This window comes from Cucurbita pepo, chromosome LG02, assembly GCF_002806865.2.
Source record: "Cucurbita pepo subsp. pepo cultivar mu-cu-16 chromosome LG02, ASM280686v2, whole genome shotgun sequence".
In the NCBI taxonomy this organism is placed as follows: Eukaryota; Viridiplantae; Streptophyta; class Magnoliopsida; order Cucurbitales; family Cucurbitaceae; genus Cucurbita; species Cucurbita pepo.
Window position 1 is genome coordinate 8,878,487 of NC_036639.1, and position 22,748 is coordinate 8,901,234.

Below are 22,748 nucleotides of genomic sequence, written 5' to 3' on the forward strand. Positions count from 1 at the left end.
TAAGCTTAAGCTACATCGAAGTCATGATCAAGTCAAATATATTTACCACTTATCCAAGCCCTAAAGTTACCATGACCCCTTAAGATTACTAAGTGCTACTCTTAACTCATGTTTTAAGTGACTCTTGACCTCCGACCACCACGAGGTGCATCATGATTTCATGTTTTTCCTCATCTAAGTGGGATACCTTGCATCCTTTTTCCTTTAGCAAGAAGTCGATGTCAGCTATGTTTCAATTGGTTCCTCTGCCCCCATATTATTGTAGGCTTGTCTTAGCCATATTTTAGGATTTCTTGTCCCTGTTTTCACAGGGTGATACGTTCACATTCATGATGTTCGCCTATCATGTGACCATTTTTTCATGGAAAGTAGTATAAAGACATGTTAGGAACTACTATCGGTAGACCATGTACCATGACTCATGACCACTAACCGGACACAATTAAGAAACTTATAAGTAGGCTACTTACGAAATCTTGTACTCACTTCATGTTTTCTATGTTTTTTAGGTAGATAGGATTTGGATGGGGATGAGATCAGATCTCGAGCAGAAGCCATAGAAAGCCACACCGCTGCAAATAAAAATATACGTAAATATATGTATATTATATTTTAAATTCCCTTTGTTTTTTTTTTCTTTTAATCTTATATCGTGTTTTCATATCATTTTATAGTACCATTCGTGCTCCATAAACCCTCGAAAATCTAGTCATGACATAAACTTAAACTTATATTTTGTATAATATAAATACATATGTATATTTTATCTTTAAATTTTTTAGAGCCTTGTTTTTAAAATCGTTTTTTTTTTTTACATTGTGACTCGTGCTTTGAACAACTGATTTCGTGACAGGATATTGATTAATCCATGTTATTCTTTCATCGTTCGAGACCCTAAACATGCATATTAAAGTACCTATCCATTCCTACCCGTATTTCTTGAACATGACTACTTATTAAGGTGTTTTTAGGATCTTGATTTTCGTGCTACCAACGCTCTATTTTTCTTTTAAATTTCTTAGATAAATCCTAAATTGAGTCGAGAGGAGCTCCTAAATTTAATATATTACCATTTATACTAAAATATTAGAACTTTCTCCAATCCATATTTATTTAATGTAATTTTCTAGTATAAATAATAATATTATTAGTAAAAATAAAATAAAATATTAATTATTTATAATGAGCATTTTCTTACCACAAAACTTCATATAAAGGAGGGCTTCATTAACCGGCACGTACTGTCCGTCGTAAGGATTCAAACGGGTTTCCCTCATTCTCTCGGTTCCCGACCTAACCCTCCATTTTCAGCTCATCCAGAAGGCGAAGAACGATGTTGAAGCTACAGCGATGGTTGTCCAGGTATCGACTCCTCTCGCCTTTTTAACTTCCATTTCTTACCACTCTGCTACTATCTCTACTTTCTCCTTGAACTGTCTGCTAAATCACTCTTAAAATCAATGCTCTTACCGCACTGTGCCCTATGCGACTCAATGTTCTTTTGTTACCTTCCATTTCTCTTTTCTGGCAATGCTGTTCGTTATCATCCATTCTTTTGTTTTCCCTCACTCCTCGATGTTCAAGGAAACGTAACCTTTTCTGGTAGGGATTCTACTTTCTACTGTTTTGTTTTGTTTGTTTGTTTGTTTGTCTTATGGTTTTCCTTCAGTTGGAATTTTATAGTTGCCTTGTTGGGAGTTTTGCGATGTTTGTGTTAGCACTTTTATTTCCGGAAAGCTCGTTTTGAAAATGGAGTTGCGTTGGATGATTTCTAAAATGCTCGGAGTTGTTGGAAGATTTCAAGGTTTGAAGGGAAATCCTGTTCTTAAAGAGAATGGTTCCTATATATAAGTTGGTTGATTATTTTGGAGCTTTGTTTATACTTCTTCCTGACTACGTAGTCTATGTGATGCATTTGATTTACTTTGTTATTTCTCACTTTTTAGAAAAAGTTTGCACCTGCCCCAAGTCTTAAGACTTTGAAGAAATCAAGGGTTTTCCTTTTACACCCAAAGACCCGAACACACGACCTAAAAATAGATTATTTATAAGAATACATGAACAATAATTTCTTAAAATAGATATTCAAACATATTTTAACTAAATTTTGTTCTAAAACATAGAACCCTATTGCAAAATGTTCCTAAGCAAGTCTTGAGGATTTTGATCTCTTCTTTCTAGCCTCTAGGGATTTAATTATTCTCCATATTCTTGTAACCAGCGCCTTCGGTTCATCAATCCTCTTAATGTATTTTCCTGTAAATCTTTTATCACCCATGTTGTTTCGTCTTACAATGGGAGACTTTGTAGGTGAAAACTTCAAAACAAGTAAGGTTTTTCTAAAGAATGGTTGCTTATCTTTATTCAAAAATCTTACTTCTTTTTGCTCTGCTAGTGGTGTGCTTTGTGCAAGCACAAATGTCAGGAGACTCGCCCTGCATTCTTTTGCAGTAATCTTTCTCGTCCCAAGTGTGGTATTGATTTTTTTTGGTCTTTTTATATATCCTGAGTTCCGAATTGAGGGTGTCACCTGTTTATGGAGGAGATTTTTTGGGTTTTTTCTGTTAATCAGGAAGAAAGGGTTCTCTAGAAGGTATGGCTTCTCTGGAAGGTTAGGTTCTTTTCTATACGAGGAATATCTCGGTGGGGAAAGTTGAACCGTTTTTAGGTATAGTTGAGGGATCTTGAGATACATGATATTGGATCATCTAGCTATCAGATTCCATTGTAAAGTGAAGATATGCTTGATACATTATTTAGTTATGCCTCTTGGTGGGAATCCGAAATTGGAAGATTTTGGCTTCCATTCATGCAAAGGGTGCTGATTAAAGTAGATAGATGCAATAATTTTCAACTATCAAGAGGAGGATGACTTACTTTTGCTTCATGCCAAGAAATATCTGTTTGGAAATTGAAGGGAAAGAAAAGAGTGAAAAGGGCAGCAGGGTTGGAAAACTAAAACATCTTGGTCAATTGAATTTGGTCTTAGAAGGGGAGGGGTTTTTGGAATCAGTAGTTTAGGAGTACAAATTTTGGCCATATTAGCTTAGTAAGATGGGCGTGCAGATTCTTTTAAGCCCATAATGATTTGTAGCACAAAATGATTGCAAGCATACATGGAGAAGAAGACTTTTGGTGGCACACAAAAGCTAGAATAAATGGCAGTCATAGAAGTCCTTGGGAGAGTATATCTAAACAGTGGAGATTGGCGCTGCATCTTCCCTCTCCTAGATTGGCATTAGTATTAGAGTTCTTGTTTTGGGAAAATCTAGTGCTTGGTGAGAATCATATGCTTAGATTTTCACACCTTTTTAGGGTCTCTTTGAAATTTTTTGGATTTATTATTATTATTAGCATAGTTATGGTTTCTGTAAATATATTAGTTATCTTGCTCTTCATTGTCGTTTTATTTTCTCCTATTTAGGATTTACCTTGTACACTTATAAATATCTCTTTAGTGAATGAAATGACAGTTAATCTTTGGTTATTCTCTAACCTTTTTCTATCTACATCTTGACCTAATGTCAATATAGTGATGGAATTAACTCTATTGTTTTAGAATTGGGTACTATCACTCTTATCTACTGAGTTTCATTGCCCTTTGACTTAAATTTAACATATTAAACCTTTAACTTGATTTCTGTTACTAAACTCACTTGTTCTCTTAACTGTTTGTCTCATTCTTTTCGGGTTATTGCTTATTTTTTAATCTTATGATGAGAAAGACTATTGGTAAAGGGTGTCAATCTCTAGATCTCTACATTTTTAAACCACAAATATCTATAGCCATTACATGCTCTCAAGTGTCCTCTCCCTTTGGAGAATGTTGTCAATTGATTCATCCGTCTATTTCAGTGTTGAAGAATCTTTATCCTCAATCTAATCATTTGTCTTCTTTAGATTGTGAATTGTGTCAGTTTGCTAAATTTCGTTGTCTAAGTTTGTATTCCAGGGTCAATAAATGAAGTAATGCTCTTTTTTGAGTTAGTCAACTCTGATGTACGTGGTTTATGTCCTATTGAGTCCAGGAGAGGTTTTTAGTATTTTATTACTTTTGTGGTCTATTCTTCTCATGTAACTTGGTTAAAATTTAATGAAAAATCATTATGAGTTGCTTTTTTAGTTTTGTTACTTCCATGCTGAAATTCGAACTCAATTTAGTGGTTCTTTTTTTAGTTTTATGGAGTGAGAATGTTAAATACTACTTGTCTCATGCTCGTAGTTCTTATTTAGGTGAATGTGAAAATTTTCATCATTCCTCTTGTATTGACACTCCATCTCAAAATGGGGTTGTAGAATGGAAGAATCGTGATCTCCTCGAAACAACAAGAACCTTCATGTTTTAGTTGCATGTTTCAAAACATTTTCGGGTTGGTGTTGTTTTGACGACTTGTATCTCAATAAATCGTATGCCCTCCTTAGATCATAAGGGTGAGATATCTCATTGGATTTTGTCTCAATAACATTTGTTTTCTCTTACACCCAAAATATTTGGTTGTACTTGTTTTGTTCAGGATGTTTGCCCCCAACTCACCAAACTAGATCCAAAGTCATTAAAAAGTATAATTCTTGGTCATTCTTGTGTTCAAAATAGGTTTCGGTACTATTGTCCTAGCCTTGTTTGATACTTTGTCTCTTCTATTGTCATATTTTTGAAGATTCTTCTTTTTTTTTTTTTCTCCTCCACTTTCAAGTAAGAGTCAGGGGGAGCAAAAGAGGAAAGTGGTGATTTTCTTGTCTACACAATTGTTTCCTCTGAGAACTCTTAACGATCTATCTCCATCTTGACCTATTTCCACTTACCCACCTATTACTCAGGTTTGTTCTCGATGGCTACCTCCTTCAGTTGCATTTCCTATACAAGAGACTTGTTCGTCCTTGGATCCAAGAACAAATGATCATCTTTTTTTTGTTCTTCGTAAAAGTAAATGTCAGTGCACTTTTTCCACTTCCTCTTTTGTTTCATATGACCATTTGTCATCTTCTACATGTTCTTTCATTGCACCCTTGAAGTCTGCATATGTTCCTAAAATTTTTCCTTAGATGGCAATTGTACTTGAGATTTAGTTTCTCTGCTTCCAGGAAAGAAGCATATCAGTTGTAAATGGACATTTGCCGTCAAAGTCAATCCAGATTGATCTATAGCTATATTGAAGGCTCTCCTTGTTGTTAAGACTACACAAACATATGGTGTTGATTATTTTGATACTTTTTCTCTTGTTGCTAAATTGACTTCATCGCCCCAATAAACGAAAAAGTTTTTATTGATTTTTGATTTTATTATATATTTTCTATATTCTAGCCTCAGATTTTGGACCAATTTTACTTTTAGTTTCCCCCTCCTTTTGTAGATGGTTAAAAATTCAATTAACAAGTCATTATATAACATGGAAACAGGAACCAGCTATTTGAACAAGTTGTGTGTAAGAAAGCTGGTCATGTTGACCATGCTTTTGGGTCACATCCTTTCTCATCTGGAGTCGGCATTCCAGGACAAAAGTTTACTCATACAGGTACATTGTTTAGCAATGAAAATTCTTATACATTTTGAAATATAATCTGCTGGTTATATACTGTCGTATGCCTTAATTTTCCTACTTCGGTGTTAAGTGCAGGCTTTTAGTGGTGGTATGAGGTAAAGTAATTTCAACAAAAGATGAAATTTCATGTGGGGATTAGATAAAAAAACAAACTCCATGAAAAAGATTCTACAATTTTTATTTTTAAAAAGGCATTCCTAAAGTAACAGCCACCAGGAGTATCTCTAAAAGTATTTATTGTGGAAGCTGAAAGAGAGAAAGGCATCATAACCTTTCCATCCATATATCAAGGACACAGATTTCATATTTATCTTCCAAGTTTTCAAGACATGAGTCTCTTTATTGTGTCTAATGGCCTAACTTTTTTCTCTTGCAGTCCCAAAGAATGAAAATGACCGAGTTTATGCTGCTTATAATGTATATAAGGGCAAAGCTGGAGTCTCAATGTTTCCTTGTCTGCCAACTTTCACTAAATTAGAGGTATATAATGATAAATAAATAAATAAATAAATATATATATATATATATATATATATATATATATATATATATATATATATCTGTGTGTGTGTGTGTGTGTGTGTATATAAAGTAAAATCAATTTTGTTTTCACTCTTTGTATGATTGTATTATAGTCTGGGAGTCTTGTAATTGATCGACGTGGTTCAATACTGCTGACGTTCTTTCCTGCCATAGGGGAGCGCAAGTATGATTGGACAAAAAAACAGGTCAATTTTTCTTTCTCCATTCTTTGTATTTGTAGTTCAGATGTCTACTGGAAGTTTCCCTTAGATTGTACTATCAGTAACTTTCATGACTACGCATGTGGGAGAATCGTTACAGCCTCTATTGTAATATTAATTATACTACATATTGCAATATTAATTATACTACATTAGAGGATTAACTTTACATCACACACACTAACGTGGGATGGAAGAAGGTTGAACAAAGGATTCTCCTTTTATATTTCGATTACCTCTTTGGGATATTCCGTCAACCTCCTAAACCCATGATGCTCCTAACGTTCCCCAATCCAATTCTAGGTTTAGCTAGAGGAGTTATTCACTCAACAACAAGACCCTCCACCTCGTGGTGACGTTTCTGAGTTTGCCTTCAAAAGTTTGCTTAATGTGGAATTTGTCATTCAGCTAGTGAATTTCAAGTGAATTTCAATATGAAGGTTGGATGTTCTTGAAGATTCTTTCTTGAAAGCTTTTGAATTATTATTTTAAGATTGTGACAAGAAGGCTCCTCTTCCTATTTCTCCATTCATGCTGGCCAAAGTTTCTCTATTGATAGAAGCCCGTGGTCTTGAGTTTCGTGAAATTCTTCTTTTGGTTCAAGGAGGAAGCCATGTCGTGGTTTAGCTTTGCAAAGTTTTGTTTTGTCTTCTTCGACATATTTGGATTGATTTGCCTGAGGAGATTTCTTTCCCTTTGCTGGTGATGGTTTCTCCAAAGCCTCTTTCAAGAGTGGGATTGTCATCACTTGAACTGATACATCAAACATGTTATTTCTCAAAATTTTCCTTTAAAGTCATTTCATACTAAAGACTTGAGAATTTTAATCTACTTCTTGGGTATGGAAGAAATGAGAAGCAAGAAGGGTATCTTTATGTTACAGAGAGAATGTGTTTGATTTAGTATCTGAAACTGAAAAATTGGGAGCCAAGTCATCTAGTATTCCAATGATGTCTAGTTTGCAACTTACAAAGGATGGAGAACCGTCTATAGACCTTGAGAGATACAAAAGATTGGTTGGAAAGTTGAATTACATTATGGTGGCATGACCAGGCATCACTTATTCCGTAAGCATTGTGAGTTAGTTTATGACTTCACCCACAGTGGATCATTCGACTATAGTACAAAACATTCTGTGGTTTTTGAGACTATCCCTAGACGTGAAATTTTATATGAAAAACATAATCATACGAAGATCCAGTGCTTTTTGGATGCCGATTGGGCAAGATAAAAGAAGATAGAAGATCGACTTTTGACTATATGTGTTTTTTGTTAGAAGTTATTTGGCCTCATGAAAAGAATTAGATACAAAATGTAGTTTCTGTGTCTCATGATCAAGTGTTGAATCAAACTACAGAAATATGACAATCAAATAATGTTGGTCCATCATCTCTGATTGAATTAGGCTATATTGGAGTTAGAGGTTGTGGCATGACAATTAAGTTGCTCTTCTTATTGCATCCAACTCAATATTTCATGAGCGGACCAAATATATTGAATTGATTGTCATTTTGTTTGTGAGAAAATACAATAAGATTTAGTGTCTACTGGATATGTGAAGTCACTCGAGCAATTAGGAGATACTTTCACGGAAACTTTAAATGAAGTTGGAATAGATTACCTTTGTAACAAGTTGAGGATAATTAATATATTTTCTCAAGCTTAAGGGAGTGTCACAGGATATATGTGAACACAAAAGCTTCTTAATCATTTGCAGTTTATTGTAATTTTATTATTCTTAATTTACAGCTTCAATGTAAGCCTATATACATCATATTATATATATGTTGAACTCTAATGTATCTAACATGTGGATTCTACTCTTCCATATTTTTGTCTCACAGTATATACTCACTTATACTGCATCTTTCCTGATTAATTCAATTTATATATTGCAGTTCTTTTCATTGTCCCCAACAGAGGTTGGTACTTTAATAAATTTGGGTCCCAGAGACTCTTGCGAATTCTTCCATGACCCTGGAATGCTTTCAAGGTTGGTTCCATTGCTATTTCTAATGCAATATAATACCCATTTCTTAGAGAAATAATTAAATATCTTATAAAAGAATAAAAACAAATAAAATGAGGCTGCTTTATTAACGACAATTAACAAAAATCAACGAAATATTTTACATTCAGCACTTTCGGTTTATTTTGTTGAGTAATTTCTTGCAGTACTGCTGGTCAAGTAAGGAAGAGCTTAACAATTAAGGCCCATGCAGATGGCAATGGCTATTTCATCTCTTTGAGTAAGGATACAAAACATTAAAGAGAAAAGTTCACTGCTAAAGTCAATTCATTTGAAAGATCAGATATTGACTTGTTATGCACTGTAGGATTAAAATGTCTTGCTTGCTTTAAGCTGAACGCTTTGTGTGCGTGAGTACCTTTTTTGTTGTCCTTTGTTTATTGCTTCCTCAATTTTAAATGGAATAAAGGTTGTTGGAATTTTCAATTTCATGATCTTTGGCAGTTGGGAGGTTTGACAAGGCAAATCGTGACTCTACTGATTAGATTTCGAAACATTGAGCTTATCTTTATAATCTATAAGACCTTATTCAGCAATCATCCAATTTTATAGATTATCTGTACTGATGCTTGGTTATTCATTTTTTAAATCTATTTTTCTTGATCAGCTTATTTTCTGTCACTGTTTCTATGAAGAACTTACCCTCAGCTGAATTTATATTCTTCCCTTTTCTGCAGATGTTGTTGATAACACGAAAAGTACCAAAGAATTCTTGAGTGTTCCCTTCACAGCAGGCGAATTTTCTGTGATGAAGACAGCTTGCAGTGTATGAATTGCTTCTCTCTCTAATTTATCTTTTAGATCATCAGAATATCCTGATTTGTATTTAGATGCAGCATCATTATAGCAGAGTTGATATCTAATAGAAGATCTTGTCANAAAAAAAAAAAAAAAAAAAGAAAAGAAAAGAAAAAAAGAACAGTATATATAGGAAACAGCAGCCTAGTGGATAGAACATACTATGAATTATATGCTTTTGGAATGTCTTTTAGTACCAAAAAAAAAAAAAAACGTTAAATATATCCTTAGATACTAAGTAATATTAATCTGAATGAATTCCTAAATATTAGGAAACAGTAAATCTTAGATACAGATAGGTTCAATTACTTCCCTTATTACTTTCCCTCTTTGAACACTTTCCCTCAAGTTGAGGAATAGATATAATCCATCCATTCCGTGCTTGGATATTAACTCATGCCTTAAGTCAAGGACATTCATATATCATCTATTCCTAGCTTGGATATTAACTCATGAAACAGAGAGTTGTGAAGTCTTTTTGTTAGTATATCTGCTAATTAAAGCTGAGAGGACACAACTGTTGCGTACTATCCCTTCCTCTAATTTCTCCTTTATAAAATATTGATCAGTTTCAATATGCTTTGTCCTTTCATGATGGATAGGATTATGTGCAATATTGATAACTGATTTGTTGCAGTAGTACAACTTCATCGGAATTTCTCACTTAATTTGTAAGTTATCAAGAATTATTTGCAACCATAAGAGATCACATAGTTCTTGTACAATAGCTCGTAATTTTGATTTGATAGATGATCTAGCCACCTCATTTTGCTTCTCCATGTTATTAAATTACCTCCAAGAAAAGTACAATACCCCGTAGCAAATCTTCTGTCCACTATTGAATCATCATAGGTAGCATCAGAGTAAACTTCCAATGCAAGAAAATTGTTCGATTTGAATAAAATTTCTTTTCTTCAAGTTCTTTTTCCATTTGAACAATATTTTTATAGTGTTCATCTTCACAACTTGGACAAATGTCTCTTGGTAATCTATATCGTAAGTTTGAGTGTATCCTTTAGCTACTAACCTTGCATTGTACCTTTCTAATCTTTCATCAACCTTGTACCGTAAAAAGTCACCTACACCTAACTATATTTTTTTCTTTGAGCCTATCTGCAACCTCCCTCATGTTATTCTTTTCTAGAGCATGCAGTTCTTTTTTCATGGTATCCTACCACTCTTTTGGATAAAGCCTCAGGAACTGTGTTAGGTAGAACTTAATTTAGACTCACCATAAAACTCTTGTGTGATGGAGATAGTCTTTCTCAAGAGAGATATAGTTTGATAGGGAGTAAAAGTGTTGTTTTGTGCGTTCTTTAGTAGCTTTTCGAAAAGCTGGGTCTATCATCTATTGGTACTTGTGTTACATCCTCATTTTGAGTAGAGTTGGTTGTTTGGACTTATGTCAATTCGAGAATCTACTTGAGAGAACAATGGATTTGGCAATGGAGGTGGAGTGTATGGTTCAGTTGGTAACTTTGCAGTGGTAGGATTTGACTTATAATTAGAATCAATAGTAGGCATGGACTCTTATTAACTCATTTAGTGTATCCAGGGGTTCAATAGTTCCGCAAGGAGGACTCTCTTCAATCTCCATGTTCTACATCTGAAGAGAGACCTTAGAGAAGAATATCACATCAATTTAAGGGTAAACTCTCTAGATGTAGGGTTTTTACATTAGTTCCCCTTTGTGGTTGAAGACTATCCTAGAAACACATTTTATTGCTCTCAGATCAAGTTTATACCTCTCTGAGTGTTATGAACATAAACAAAGTTGGTGCACCCAAATATACGGGGTGTGAGACCATCTGATGTTTGAAAGTAAGGATGAAATTGGTTAAGAAATTATTTTGGGCTTAGATTATTCAGGACACGATATGGGAGGCGATTAATCAAGTGAGTTGTAGTAAGAACTACCACTCCTCTATAAGTTGTTGGCATGTTTTCGTGGTCAGTTAGTGTTTAAAAGGTGTCCATTTTTCCTGTCAGCCACTCCATTTTGTTGCGGTGTAATAACACAAGAAAAATCATGAATAATGCCTTATTCTTGAGGTGTAATAACACAAGAAAAATCATGAATAATGCCTTATTCTTGAGATTGGAAATATGGGGATAAAGTTGGATTGAGATTGACTCCAAATTGAGTCTGAATCATTGAGTGGAAGGTAGGAATAATATTACTAACCTTTGATTTTTGTTTGAGAAGAAATAGTCATGTGACTAGAGTATAATCATCGATTAATGTGAGAAACCAACGAGCCCCATAAATACTTGGAACAGTTAAGGGTTCCCATATTGATCTATGAATCAAATGGATAGAGTTTTTATTTTGGCTTATGGGAAAAGATATACGAGTATATTTGGTGAATTCACATGTATCACATTGAAAACTAGAGACTTGGATTCTTTGAAAGGAATTTAGAAACATAATTCTCAAAACTTTAAATAGGATGACCCTGCAAAAGTGATGTAACCAAATCACATTTTTATTAGAGGAACCATGAAATGACATAGGTGTAGGGTGTCACGGTCGTGCATTTTTCAACCGTGTGGCATCGTGACCTTGACACTTACGACCAGCCTTGGAACTCAAGTCCCACATTCATTTTTTGCCCGGATTTGTGGCTTCGTTGGACCTTTAGGCGAGGTTTGTCTTCGCCAACCAAACACAACTTGTGTGGAATCCAAGCTTGTTCAGCCACACACCCTGCTCGTACGTACATGTTCAGTTGTCTGTGACTCTAGTCGACTTGCCTCTACAATAGGCCAAGTCATTCGGCTCGACCTTGCCTCTACTTGGGGCCGAAGTCTCTCAACACAACATCGCATCTCAATGTCATCTCAATTCACAATTAGCATGGCCCATGGCCCACATGTCTTGATGCCATCGTAATTCATGGGGTGTCGACCATCATAGCTTGCTTAGTTATGCCATCAAGAAAGGGTCCATGTGTCGTTCATAATATCAAGACATTCCTAACATCCATCCATCCAGGTTCTATGGAGGTATTGAACCTTTCCATGTCCATGCCATATCCTTTACGAATTTCGTACCGGATAGCAGTTATATGATCCAACCTCCGACACATGGGCTGGGGTGCAATGTCGGCACACTTGTGATGTCGAACACTGTCCTTAAAAAACCCATTTTAAAGAAAGGTATTCAAGACACTCGTCTCACAATGCTCTCCCTCACTGTGACACACGAATGTGCCACATGGTAGCTTGTTTAGACCACAGCGCGCCTAGGGGTAGTGGAGAGCTGACCTTCCCCTAAGGTACATTTTGAGGCATTTTGATATGAACCACGACCAAGGAATTTCCATACCTCAAGGTCCAATTATAAGGACGAGAGCCAAGAAGCTACAACAAACCTTGTACACTTATATTCAAGCTATGGTGAGCTCATCAAAGGAAAATCTAGAAGACGTTGGAGACCTTCATTATTTGTTGTGCAAAGTTGAGCTTCAAGAAAGAGAAGTGCATTTAATGAACTCAGTTAAATTTATGGAACTAGTCTAAAGATAACTAATGAACTCAGTTAAATTTATGGAACTAGTCTAAAGATAACTAATGAACTTAGTTAAATTTATGGAACTAGTCTAAAGATAACTAATAAGCACATTTCATTCATTGCACTATTTAATTATAATTTAAATATTTGTTTGTTTTTAATTATAATTTAAATATTTGTTTGTTTTTCATATAGGAGGTATATTGTAGCTATTAACTAGCCATTTTAATATGGAGGTTGAGGGATATTTCTCATTTACTAGTCAATTTAATTTGGGAGTTATGTGTCTTATAGGTTAAAATTGTAAAGGCTATATAAAGCCTTCTTTTCTTTGACTAGAGACATCACATTTTGGAATTAAAGAAGAATAAAGAATAGAATTTTTATTTTTTTTAGCTGTGTTGAGAGCTAAAATTTTCTTTACAAATTCTTGTGTTTAGAACTTGCATGCTAGAGTCATTCAAGTGGTATTGATCAAACCTCTTGTGGAGTGATTTGAATCATGAGTTTTTTTTACTCTTGATCTTGATCATCAAGGTAATCTGTTCCATACTTACCCTTGGGTGGAAAAAAAAAGGACATTTAACCTTAAGGGTTGATAAAAGATCCAGATCTAACACTTTATAAAATATGTTAACATGAAGCACAAAAATAATGTTTTTTTTTTTTTTGCTATATAATTTTTTAGACAGAATGTCAACATGCTACAGAAACTGAAAACAAAAATATATATAGATGAGAATCAAAAGAGACAAACGCAAGAAAACATATATCCGATCTTGAGCCTAAAACTCTGATACCAAATGATATGGAATCAACCCAAGGAAAAGTATGGAACAGATTATCTTGATGATCAAGATCAAGAGTAAAGAAAACTTATTTCTAAACTCGTGATTCGAATCACTCCACAAGAGGTTTGATCAATACCACTTGAATGACTCTAGCATGCAAGTTCTAAACACAAGAATTTGTAAAGAAAATTTTAGCTCTCAACACAGCTAAAAAAAAATAGAAATTCTATTCTTTATTCTTCTTTAATTCCAAAATGTGATGTCTGTGGTCAAAGAAAAGAAGGCTTTATATAGCCTTTACAACTTTAACCTATGTGACACATAACTCCCAAATTAAATTGACTAGTAAATGAGAAATATCCATAACCTCCATATTAAAATGGCTAGTTAATAGTTACAATATACCTTCTATATGAAAAACAAACAAATATTTAAATTATAATTAAATAGTGCAAGGAATGAAATGTGCTTGTTAGTCATTCTTGGACTAGTTCCATAAATTTAGCTGAGTTTCTCTTTCTTGAAGCTCAATTTTGCACACCATATAATAGAGGTCTCCAACGTCTTCTAAAATTTTCTTTGATGAGCTCACCATAGCTTGAATATAAGTGTACAAGGTTTGTTGTAGCTTCTTGGCTCTCGTTTTTGTAATTGGACCTTAAGGTATGGAAATTCCTGGTCGTGGTTCAAATCACATTTCCAACTGACAAGTGTAGACATGATTTTGGAAAATGGTCATATAGTGTTGTGGAGTGTCCGTCCGATATCCAATCGACACCAAGTTTGGTGAGCTTTCATATTTCATATGGATGGACTTGACTCTAGAACCGCATACCCAAAGTTCTTTTAAAACCCCGACTTTCAAGGTTAAGGCCCGGGGCTCTACTTGGCCCTTCAACATTCCTATCTTTGACACTCTTGGCTTCAATGTACACCTTATATGGTGTGTTGGATGATGCTCCATCCTTCTCGGTTGCATTATGGCACTGTCTTGTCTTGACCCTCGCGTGGCCTATTGGGCGCCTCTTTGTGTTGCCACATTGTCATGATTGCACGTGAGAGTCATAAATTACTTTTTTCATAGTATGGTTGGGACATTCTGCCCCACTTAAACTAGTCATCGTCTTTGATGACTCTCTCGTGGCACAATCACTCCATGGATTGTGACACTCTCCCCCACTTAATCTCGACATCGAGGACGATGACAATCCGAACTTTGGATTGGCTGTCAACTTGACCCACTGGAACTGATCATGCTACGGACAAATATCAACTCATTAAGCATATGACTACTCTTTTATCAAAATGCTTATCTTACTAATGCCTTGTGGTCAGCTTGGGGACAACCTTGCCCCAACTTCAACATTGGCACTTCTCGTAGCCAGTACACATATTCTCTCTGAGCAGTTGAACGGTACACCCCTCAGGGTGACTCAGGGTGAGTCTCGCAAGCCAACCACAAAATTCCTCTTTGTGGCACCAACTCTTACAAAAGCAGAGTCTAGATTGCTGCTAATTGACTTGTTGGGAAATCGTCGTACATCAGAACAAATATGGGACTTGCACACTACTTATGGACTTCCACTAATAGACCTTCCCTCGATCTCCAAAAGTCGCAGCATAAGCACGACAAAACAACTTGCCAAATGGTTTGTGAGCTATCCCACTTGGGGCCTCCTCCACCTTTCTCTCGGACTCAGCCGATGGCAAAACTAACTAGCGTCGGCATATCCTCACATGAGCTAGGGAGCGCGCCCCAAATAGGGCCACCTTGGCCTCACCCTCACTTAGAAGCAAAGTCAGAGCGTTTCACACAGCCTTTGTTGGCACTGCACTTTAGCCAACTCTCACTAGCCACCTTCATGTAGCAACGCTACCTTGACACTTCTCTGGTCTCACTAGCCACCTTCATGTAGCAATGCTACCTTGACACTTCTCTGGTCTTGCTCATCTCTATATGTCCACGTCTAGTTGATGCTCGCTGGTCTAGACCCTCTTGTGAAGTCAAATCTTTGCAACTCACAAGGTCCTAACCTCCATCTCACAATCTCCCCAGAATGCATGTTACCTAGGCATGCTCTTAGACCATGTTTTATACCCGAAAAAGAAAAAACAACACGCTCACAACAAACATATGATGCATAACTCAGATAACCCAAGGATACATCATGCTATCATCACACAACCATAGTACAATATTACACAATTCATCATGCTTAACATAAACATAACAAATCATGGAGAGATATATCTTTCGCTTGATATAGTAAACAAGAAAACATATAGCATGCTCCACGTATTTGAATAGACGAATGAGGTAGAAACTACTACAGAGATCAATCCGAAATTAAATCAATGGTGTTCCGACCTAGAGAAACACCGCCTAGAGGTTGGAATTGAGTTTGATAATCAAAAGGAGTGTTCTAAATGAAACCTTACCATCCAATCCTTACCAAGTTATAGGTGATTGTTAGAAGTGCCCAAGCTACATACCAAGAGCATCCAAGGATTAGAAAACGATCTCAAGTGCTTAAAATTAAGTTCAGTAAGGCTTGAACAGAACTTTACTGCCTTAAACTTACCCAGAATGGATTCAATCCCTCGCTGAAAGGCGTTTTAGAGTGTTCAAATTGATCTGAAACTGCAATTAAAATGCTCTCGGAGCTGAAAAGACTAAACCACACACTTAAAGAGGATCCAAAAGTGTCCAAGGAGTATCAACACTTATCAAACCTCTAAAACAGAATTGAATATGTGCTGGCTAGTGCTTTTGGAGTTTGATTATGCGAACCCGAGCCTTACTGATCACTGGTACTTCGATTGAAGCCTAAATGGAGCGTGCATCATTAAACTAAGGTGATTCAAGACCTGATATCAAGTGGGGCTTGCTGGAAATAGTGATTTTGGCCACAACCAATGCGAATCTAGGTTCAAGTGTCAAAGAAATCGCATGCTGTAGGTGTGGTCAGAATGGTGCCAGCAAGTGCTTCTAGTAGGAATAAGTTGCAAGAAACTCGCTAGTCTCAGTTATTGTTATTCTTAAGGGAAGCTCAAACTTAAGACATGTAGCATTACAAAATTCTTTTAACCCCGAACTCTCTCTAATGGTTTAGAATTAGAACATGCTTTGAAAACTAATATTTGGTGTGTCATCCTTGAAATCACTCATTTCCATCTATACCTAACAAATTAAAACAAAAGGCAAGGCTAAAGAAAAACGCATAACCAAGAAACCAATGCAAAAAGAGTAGTCACTGATGCCGGGTCTGAGAAAATTAGAATTGTTAGTGGTCACTATCAATACCGGTGTTGGGGAAGATAGAAACCAAGAAAGGGCAGAGCGACAGTCAACTGAACGACACTGTGAGTGCCACAACAGTGGGGTAGAGCGACTGAGAGGAGCAGCGTGGTGAGTTAGAGGGTGATTTTGAGACATGAGCAAGCGCGACGTAGCAATGGCCGAGAGGTAGACCAGCAACCTAAACCTAACTACTTAAAGATATGTTGAGCTTAAAAATAATGAGCTGCTGGGCACAAAATAGAAAATAAAATGGCATTGGGTTGGTTTGGTTCGACTTGATATTTAAGGCCCTCAACCCGAGTACTGAACCGACCTCCTCGGGTTTACGAGAAAAAAAAAAAAAATCAAACCAAACCATATTTTTGAACATCCCAGAACTGAGGTTGACTTTCCTTTTTTCCCTTTTTCCTTTTTTTGTTTTCTCTACTCAAATAAACTCTCAATTAAAAGCCCAATTAAAATTCTAAAATCAAACTCGTGTTATCTTGGCTGTGTTCATCAAATTGCTACTAGATTTGAGTACATGTCTTCTTTGTTAGATATTTTCTTCCGTCTGTGCTAATCATCATTTGGGTTTAATTCATTTGATAACTTATTTCTGTTTTATTGTTTTGACGTTTTCATAGTTTGCCCTGCCTCACATTCTTGGTTGGGATCGGCTGACAAAACCCAGTCTTGGCATGGAAAAGGGTTTTCAACCAAACAAGGTGAATCGTGAAGGATTGAGTTTAGAGTGGAAAAGATGAATCTTCATAGAAAGATGTGCTGAATACTGATGATGTTATTTGCTTTTAGAAATTTATTTGATTACGTTACACTCTTCACAATCCATCCATGGATTCTCGGAGCTAGAATTGGTTACACAAATCCATTCATTTTGTTGGCTCCCTACTATCACAAGTGATGGATGTGTTCGTACAATCTCCCTTTCGAATCAGAAACACTAGTTCGTGTTGAATACTAATACTAAATCGTTGTTGGTATAAGTATCTAAGAGGAACTTTCTATTTCCAAAAAGCATGACTTGAGTATCAATCGCACAAATTTGAGTATTTGGTTACGGTTCATTCAGTTTATACCTACATAGAACAGGAACACGCAAATCAACTATTCACACGAGCGTTATATACTTCGTGAATAGGTCATAACCATTGTTCTAAATGGACTCTATGTATGCTAATCTAAACCTGAAGTCAAATGGATAACATTATGATAATATGAACTTCCAAGTCAAAAAGTCTCCATCAGTTAATGGGCGGGCAGTAAGGCAATGACAAGCCCATTATTTAATCTGTTGATATCTTAAAAGATATATTAGCCACACCAACAAGGAAACTTCTTCATCCAATTACTAGATATGCCTCCAAAAATAATAATAACTTACAAAAAAAACATCTTTCTGTAGTGACAAAGACAGTTCCAAACAACACCAAGACAAATAGTCAAATGAAACCTTATCACAATCTGGAAATTATTTATATATTATGAATACATAGATTACATGTCTGGTCTTGTAGGGTCTGTTCTGCCAGGTTGGTCCCAATGAGCTCAAAAACAAAGAATTGATTTAACCATTTTTCTAAATGGTGTTGCTAAGAACAACAAGAGCTTCCTGCTCTGTTTGGATATGGAACGAAGTACTTTGAAGTTGTCATGGTCCTAAAAAGAGGGTCGATGGCATTGATAATTTGCAATCGAACAGCTATTTACGTACCAAGTTTTCCCTCGGGTCGTCTCCTCTCGATGAATTATCCAATGATGCATATCCCTTTTTAATGCAGCAATGAATGATTCTTCCCCCTCTCCAATGTAGTCTTACACCGGAGATGTTGTATGTTGACAAGCTTGATTACTGTCTGGGGGAGTTGCTTCTTCGTGTTGTTGTTCATTCGATGACTCGAGTCCCATATCGATCTGAACATGTGGCGTTTGAGGCAACGGAGAAAGGACGGAGTGGCGACAGAGCGGGCAAGTAGTGTGGTTGGATAGCCAATGATCAATGCATTCAAGGTGAAATACATGCCCACATGATGGTATCTTCTGAAGCTTATCTTCTGTTTTGTATTCCCCTAAACAGACTGAACATCTGCAGCAACACACAAACACAAAAACAATATCCCTTTAATTATCATCAACACCTAACTCTCTTCATTATTCCAAACTCAATCAGCACATTTTCATAATCTTGTGATTTTCAAATTCTCCTTTGAAAGCAGATCAACATTTTTACTATACGACACGAAACCTAAACGAATCAACGACCGATTTAGAAACTGAAGTGATACTATCCATTTAAAAAGAAACTAGTGCTGGTTCCCTTGCTCTTCAATTCATTGTAAGTTCACAAACAAGACATATCCGAAGAATTAAGGACAACAAACAACCAGAATACAGAAACCAGACATAAGAAAAAAGCCACTCACTGTGTGTCAGTGACAAAGAATGACTCATTGTACACAATAATGGGAAGCATCTCCCTGAATTCCTTCTTCAACCCAACTTCAGCCTGCTCCAACAACAAGGGAAAGATCAAAATCATTAATAATTAAGAANAAAAAAAAAAAAAAAAAAAAAAAAAAAGACCATACTGTTGAGATGTCATTGTTGGTGACTGCAGTAGAGGTTCGCATTCGGATGGAGCTCCAATCAGCCCTTCGGCGACGAAGGTAAAGGAGATAGAACAGGAGGAGAATAATGAAAGTGACAACAATTGGAATACAGAAAACAAAGAACTGATAGATCTTCATTTCAGATGCAGGCTTTGAAGCTGGACCTGGCCCAGAAGCAACTGAATAGCCTTTTGATCGATCCAAATGGTCGTAAGCCATGTTCACAAGAAAGAAAGGCCCAATGTGCTAGATCTCACAAACCCAGAAATAATTTACAGATTTGGAAAAAACCCAGAAGCCAGAACAGAAAATTTCAGCTATATTATCGATAATCAGCAATACCCAGATCCAGAAAAACAAAAACAAACCCTAGTAAAATGTGCTCAACAGCGAAATCAAGAGATCAAAGCAAGAACAATGGAGACATTAGCAAATCTGGACGAATTTAAGGATTTCAACGAGGGAAATTACAAATTAGATGAACCCAAATAAGAACAAAATGAGTAGAAGAAGTAGAACAGAGAGTGAGGAAAATAAAGAAACGAGAAATGAGTATGCGGCGAAGGGGCAGCGTTGGGTTTGAACGGCCGCAAAGGTGTAAAGGGCGAAATGGGGAAGGAAGTTAGGTGGGAAAGAGCAAAAGGATTTGGAATGGAAAAAGGAGAAGGCTAACGAAGGCTTATAAGTAAAGGATTTTGTATAATATTATAATGAAAATGAAGGGGTTGAAGATAAACATCATTTCTTTCTCCTTTTAATACTAAACCAAATAATATCCGACATGGTTGAATATCTTTTTGGAAGTCTTGCTAAATGGAACATGGAAATGGTTTTAAATATTTTCAATGGAAGAATTTGTCATTTTCTTTGAGCAAATGGCAACAAAAATGGAATATCTAATCGCAATAAGAACATGCTTCGTTGGCCTTTCTTCAATGAACAACACATTCATAGCTAACAGTCCATTTATATTCATTTCCTTAGCGGCATGGTTTGTGCTTAATTAGCCTTTCAGTTTGGCCTTTGAAAGAGAGTGAGATCTTTGGGTATATGCTTTTAATCGTTTATAAGTGCCGCATGCCTTGTGCTGAAAGATAATAATATGTATTTTTAGGCATTTTAATAAAATGAAAAAATCTTTTTTTCCTAATATACGACGGACAACAATGCCGTATATTATTGTCATCTCCGTTCTCAACAACACAACTTATGCATCCTGATGTCGTCCCATGTCTCGGGACACATCGATCATCTTCACTTGCTCGAACACATCTGTTGGGAACTGGTCCATATGTCGATCATCTCATTGGGACATCCCGAACATTCATCCATCTGAGTTCTCTTGAGCATCAGACTCACACATGTCCATGCTACACTATTTACGACATATGTTTCACATAGCGGGTGCATAATTCAACATCTGGCACATGGGTTGGAGCGCAATATCGGCACACACGTGTCGTTCAATACTGTCCTTGAAAAACTCATTTCAAAGGAAGTCGTCTGAGATACTCGTCTCACTATGACACACGCATGTGCTACAAGGTAGCTTGCTTGGGTCATCATACATCATGAATTTAGAGTATAAATTCATACTTTAAAAGTACAACTACCCTATGTTTGTGTCATAGTCTCGAATTGCGATGTCGTCGTTAACCGCACAGGAATGACTTGCATTTATTGAAAATAGAAATAGCACATGGCTTGACTCGGTAAGTGACCACCTACTGGGGTTAAATGTAAACCACATGCAAATCATGAGTTTGATTTATCATATCAGTCTATTTTCCTACAACGGCTATCCTAAACGGGTAATTGAATTTGTACTTAATTTTCCTACACACGGTTCACACGTGTGAATATGGACCCACCAGCCGGTTCGCACACCTCCTAGACTCCTTTCTGGTCAAGCGAGCATTCTCTAGTAGCTATTGATGTCGGACACTCGTCAGGAATAGCGATCATCTTGGCATCATTATGGTAAACATAACTATCATTTTCCTACCTCGTAGCGTACCCGTCCGTACTATCGTGAAAGGAGAAGGGGTATCCCCCAATGCATAAACACACAATAATGCATGAGGTCCCAGCATTTTTCCATTTTCATTATCATATACTACAACCCCGCTAGCATATTGTTCCATATTATATCATTTTTATCACATCTTCCATGTGTGTATCAGAATTGTATTTCATGTCAATCATATCATATATCATTCATGTTGCACATATCTCATATCATCACATTTTCATGTCCTTGCACATAACAGTTCACATCATGCACATATCATACCATATCATATACCGTAACAGTCACATAACATAACTCGAGCATGCCTTCAACATAACATATCAAAACATATCAATTTATCGCATACATCATAAAATTCACGTAACATCTCATATACATATCATTTCATAACAGTTTACATATACGTCATATGACACATCCACAGACACATATCATCATTCAGTACACAATTATAACCCAACAACGATAGGGTCACTTACTTGATTAGCCTTGGCCAATATTACTATGACCCTTTGACGTTAGCTTAACAGTGATCTCTAAATTTTAATTCTACAAACCAGTCCAACAATCATAAATTAAAATTACAGTTTAAACTTACTTCAATTTAAAAGTTAAAAAAGTTAATGAAATAATATGAAAAGTTGGAGGGCGTTGGAAACTAAAGGGTCAAATTAGAAGGTAGAAAAATAAAGAAAGAAGAAGATAGTATGCGGCGAAGGGGCAGAGTTCTTAAGGGCCAAATATGGAAGGAACATAAAGAACATTAAGGCATTGAAGATAAACATTGTTTATTTATTTATTTATTTATTTATTTATTTATTTATTTATTTATTTTCCTTCCTTGATTATTATTAAATCAATATTATGTGATATTGTTGACTATGTTTTTCAGGGTCTTCCTAAATGAAATGTGGAAATGGTTTTAATATTTAGAATGGACCAATTCTTTAGCCATTAATTAAATATCTAATCTAAACACCAACTTATTATATTTTCTAATCTTAACTAATAATCCATCCATTGAGTTTACAAATCTTATATAGCTTAGTCGGCTCGTTTATATTTAGTCCCACGACACGTGTATGGATTGTGTTAGCTTGGAGAAATCTTTTAGGCTAATTCGAAATTTTGGGTTAGTTGAATGGGTGACTCGAACAACGTGAATATATTTCAGAACTCAACCCAAACCAATCTTTTCGAGTTAGATTTGGTTCTAAAATCTCATAAAACTCAGATATAAACATTTATAAGTCACAATGCATCACTAACATCGATTATAAATGTCAAATATTATTATTTTTCATAATGATCTTAAAAGTCGAGTAAGGATGAATTGTAACTCTATTTTCAGGTTAGTCGGGTTGACCTAATAAACAAATGCCTAAAATTCA

The 22,748-nt window shown here is 35.9% G+C and overlaps 2 protein-coding genes across 2 annotated transcripts; one reads left to right on the forward strand and one right to left on the reverse strand.

The window, feature by feature from the left end:
• Positions 1-1,228: 1,228 nt before the first annotated feature.
• On the forward strand, positions 1,229-17,768 carry LOC111787963 (single-stranded DNA-binding protein WHY2, mitochondrial). The gene is made up of 8 exons (XM_023668077.1): positions 1,229-1,362; positions 5,398-5,513; positions 5,917-6,020; positions 6,176-6,268; positions 8,182-8,276; positions 8,459-8,532; positions 8,990-9,078; positions 17,343-17,768. The coding sequence occupies exons 1-8, from the start codon at positions 1,334-1,336 to the stop codon at positions 17,460-17,462; spliced, it is 720 nt and encodes a 239-aa protein (XP_023523845.1). The 5' UTR covers positions 1,229-1,333; the 3' UTR covers positions 17,463-17,768.
• Positions 17,769-18,078: 310 nt separating this feature from the next.
• Positions 18,079-20,016, reverse strand: LOC111787969 (RING-H2 finger protein ATL7-like). The gene is made up of 3 exons (XM_023668086.1): positions 19,305-20,016; positions 19,140-19,222; positions 18,079-18,802 (listed from the first exon to the last, which is right to left on the reverse strand). Exons 1-3 carry the CDS (start codon positions 19,542-19,544, stop codon positions 18,532-18,534), a joined length of 594 nt encoding a protein of 197 aa, XP_023523854.1. The 5' UTR covers positions 19,545-20,016; the 3' UTR covers positions 18,079-18,531.
• Between the last annotated feature and the right edge of the window lie 2,732 nt (positions 20,017-22,748).

Excerpts from the sequence above, each read along its gene's own strand:
- LOC111787969 (XM_023668086.1), bottom strand. The coding sequence starts at position 19,544 with ATGGCTTACGACCATTTGGATCGATCAAAAGGCTATTCAGTTGCTTCT. Across the intron at positions 19,223-19,304 it reads CCAACAATGACATCTCAACA|GCTGAAGTTGGGTTGAAGAA; the intron begins GTATGGTCTTTT and ends TTGTTGGAGCAG. Across the intron at positions 18,803-19,139 it reads TTCTTTGTCACTGACACACA|ATGTTCAGTCTGTTTAGGGG; the intron begins GTGAGTGGCTTT and ends GTGTTGCTGCAG.
- LOC111787963 (XM_023668077.1), top strand. The coding sequence starts at position 1,334 with ATGTTGAAGCTACAGCGATGGTTGTCCAG. Across the intron at positions 5,514-5,916 it reads ACAAAAGTTTACTCATACAG|TCCCAAAGAATGAAAATGAC; the intron begins GTACATTGTTTA and ends TTTCTCTTGCAG. Across the intron at positions 6,269-8,181 it reads ATGATTGGACAAAAAAACAG|TTCTTTTCATTGTCCCCAAC; the intron begins GTCAATTTTTCT and ends TATATATTGCAG.